The following is a 2,774-nucleotide window of genomic DNA, read 5'->3' on the forward strand; positions in this document are numbered from 1 at the left end:
GTTCCTATATTTTATTTGGACCGTTAGCTCCATACTACTAACTAGCTAACTAACTAAAATGATTGACAATCTGACATATGGAAGCTTTAAAGAACATTTTCACAGTACAAAAAATAAAACAGCTAAAACAGTTTTATTTTTATTTAAAAAGTATTAAAATAACAGAAAATGGGCAGAATCTGACACTTTGAGTTTCTTGTCGTTTATCAAACACTTGGATGGAGTTCAAAGGAACGATTCAGCAGATTTACTGCTGTGTCATGTTGGAGGTGTGACGGTGCAGATGTTAATAAATCAGAGTGGAAATAAAGAGATCACACCAGCAGCTGCGAGTTTTACGGCTCTGTCAGTATTTGATGGTCTGAGTTTACAACATGAACAGGAAACTTTCTCCACACGGAAATGAAGCTTTTAAAACTGGGTTTTATTTTCACCTGAAAACTTCAGATCAGCAACAAAGATGTGAACACCTGAAAAGACGGTGATGTGTTTAAGGACACATAGAGGATTATTTCTTTATAATATCATAACGTTGGACATCTGTTGGACGTCAGATTGCCGGTGGATCCGGATTTCAGGGACAAATAAAGCTGAATGTCATCAGCATAGAAAAGAACGCTTATGATTACGTATTATTCCAAGTGGAAAGATTTAGATAGAAAACAGAAGGAGACCAAGGACAGATCCCTGAGGTACTCCACAGAAAAATCCCTTCAATCATTAGTTCAACCAGGACAAACTATTCAAAACCAAACAGACCCGCTGATTAAAAACTGAATAAAGCAGTTCAACCTTAACAATAATGGTTTCTCCAGACAAAGGACATTTCACTGTTAAAAGGTTTTTTTGGGGGGACTCAAGAAAAGATAGTTGCTTGTTGAAACAACCAACCCAAAGCGTCTTTATATATTTCCTGGCTCTGATTGATTGTTCTCGTCCCATCAGGACCACTAGGAGGAGCCAGAGGAACCTGATTTGTTCACAGATTGTCTGTCTCGTGTCCAACAGTCAGGATATAGTGAAAGATTCAGTAGTGAAATACTACATTCAGAATAAAAGCTTATCTTATAAAGCCCTTATCAAATATGGATTATTGTCATATTGGGAATAATAGTGGAACATTAGTGTGCATGTAAACGTAGTCAGTGTAAGCTTATGGTGAAAGTATTTCGGGGGCTGGTGTGACGTCGCTGTAGTTACACATTTTAGCCACTACGTCAAATTGACTTCAGAGCGGCTCGTGGGTTCTCATAGGAAACAGAAACAAAACAATTCTTATTTCAAGTGATTTTATGGTAATGGAAACATTATATATTATCTTCCAGTTCTATTGTATAGTTTACCCTCCTCTGCCTCAGTGTGACCCACTGCACCTTTAAAGCAATCAGGTGTCTGTATTAACACTGGATGATAATCTGAAGTTAATATGAAGCTCTGACACATTTGTGACAGTTTCAGATGATCAGAAACTGGGCGACTAATATTTATTCAGATTGTCCAGTTTTATAATACACTAAACAAACTGTAATGATTTAATTGCTCAGGTAATGTTGTTGTTGTTGTTGTTGTTGACGAAGCCATGTGCATCACACAGTAATAAAAAGCATTCAGATTAACCAACAGCAGCATCTAGTGGCCACACACAGAATCACTTTAAACATTTTATTTATTCCATCAAGAAAGTCGAATAAAAGTAAAGTTTGTTGGATGTAAACAGACAGATTCAGGAGTACAAAATAAAGGCACTTAACTTACATCACCTCCATAAAATATCTTCTCTTTTTATACAAATATTTACACTCCTCATCCCGACAGCGGTCGGCGAGTTTAAACTCAAACAGTTTCAGTCTGCTGGTGTAACATCAGCGTGGAGCCCTTTAACTGATACTTCTCATTAAAGACAACCAGGGAGCAGTTTTATATGATCAAGTGTTTTTGAAATGAAACTCTTCTGTAAACTAACAGTGAAATAGAGAAAAGTCATATTTGTAATTAGTATAAAGATAGAAAACACACACACAAGAAGAACACGTAAAAATAAAGCTGCTGCTTCATCACACCTTCACTTCAGTGACTTCATGGGAAACAGACAATAAATGGATGGAATGAACATAATACTAACACTTCCTTCTCTTCCTACAGAACGCAGTGATGATCTATCGCCACCATCTCATTGATTATTGATCCAACCCAGCCCCCGCCTTATAGCTTAATCTGAGTCTCAGTTGATGGACTTTTAGATTATAAAGACTATAAAGTCACCAAGGAGCTACGTCCATTAACAGTAGCTGTTAGCAGACACTGGATTACTGAAGGAACCATGATTCTCCGAGTTCTGAAGTGTCTTTTTCTCTGATTTGAGGATTTATGGAGGTTAAACTGTAGCTGGACATCAGAGGGAAGGGTGGAGTGAGTGTTGGTGTCATCTTACAGACTTAGACTCACTTTGTTGTTGTGAGCTCAACAGAAAGGACTGAACCAGTCAGAAATGTTGTAGCAGGTGTGAGCTCACTGTGCTCCTGTGATCTCTAAAGGGTAAATGAACTGTACTGTACGGCGCCCGTCTCGTCCCCCGACCACTCAAAGCGCTTTACGTTACAGCCACATTCACCCACTCACATTCACACAGTGATGACACAACGTCAGGAGCAGCATCAGTATCTTGCTCAAGTACACTTCCTCATGCAGCGGGAGGGGTTTGTCACTGTGTGTGTGTGCGTGCGTGTCTGTTTGTGCGTGTGCGTGCATGCATGTGTGTCTGTGCATGTGTGTGT

At 39.0% G+C, this 2,774-nt stretch overlaps 1 protein-coding gene across 1 annotated transcript in view; it reads left to right on the plus strand.

Annotated features, from left to right (window-relative positions):
• Positions 1-2,631: 2,631 nt before the first annotated feature.
• Positions 2,632-2,774, plus strand: part of rbl2 (retinoblastoma-like 2 (p130)) — a gene marked incomplete at its 3' end in the record, with an annotated part of 2,884 nt that continues 2,741 nt past the window's right edge. The window contains 1 exon segment of the mRNA XM_035665744.1: positions 2,632-2,670. Within this exon segment, the coding sequence (XP_035521637.1) occupies positions 2,632-2,670 (39 nt within the window).

This window comes from Morone saxatilis, unplaced genomic scaffold (assembly GCF_004916995.1).
Source record: "Morone saxatilis isolate NCDOM2014 unplaced genomic scaffold, NCSU_SB_2.0 Contig2, whole genome shotgun sequence".
NCBI lineage: Eukaryota > Metazoa > Chordata > Actinopteri > Moronidae > Morone > Morone saxatilis.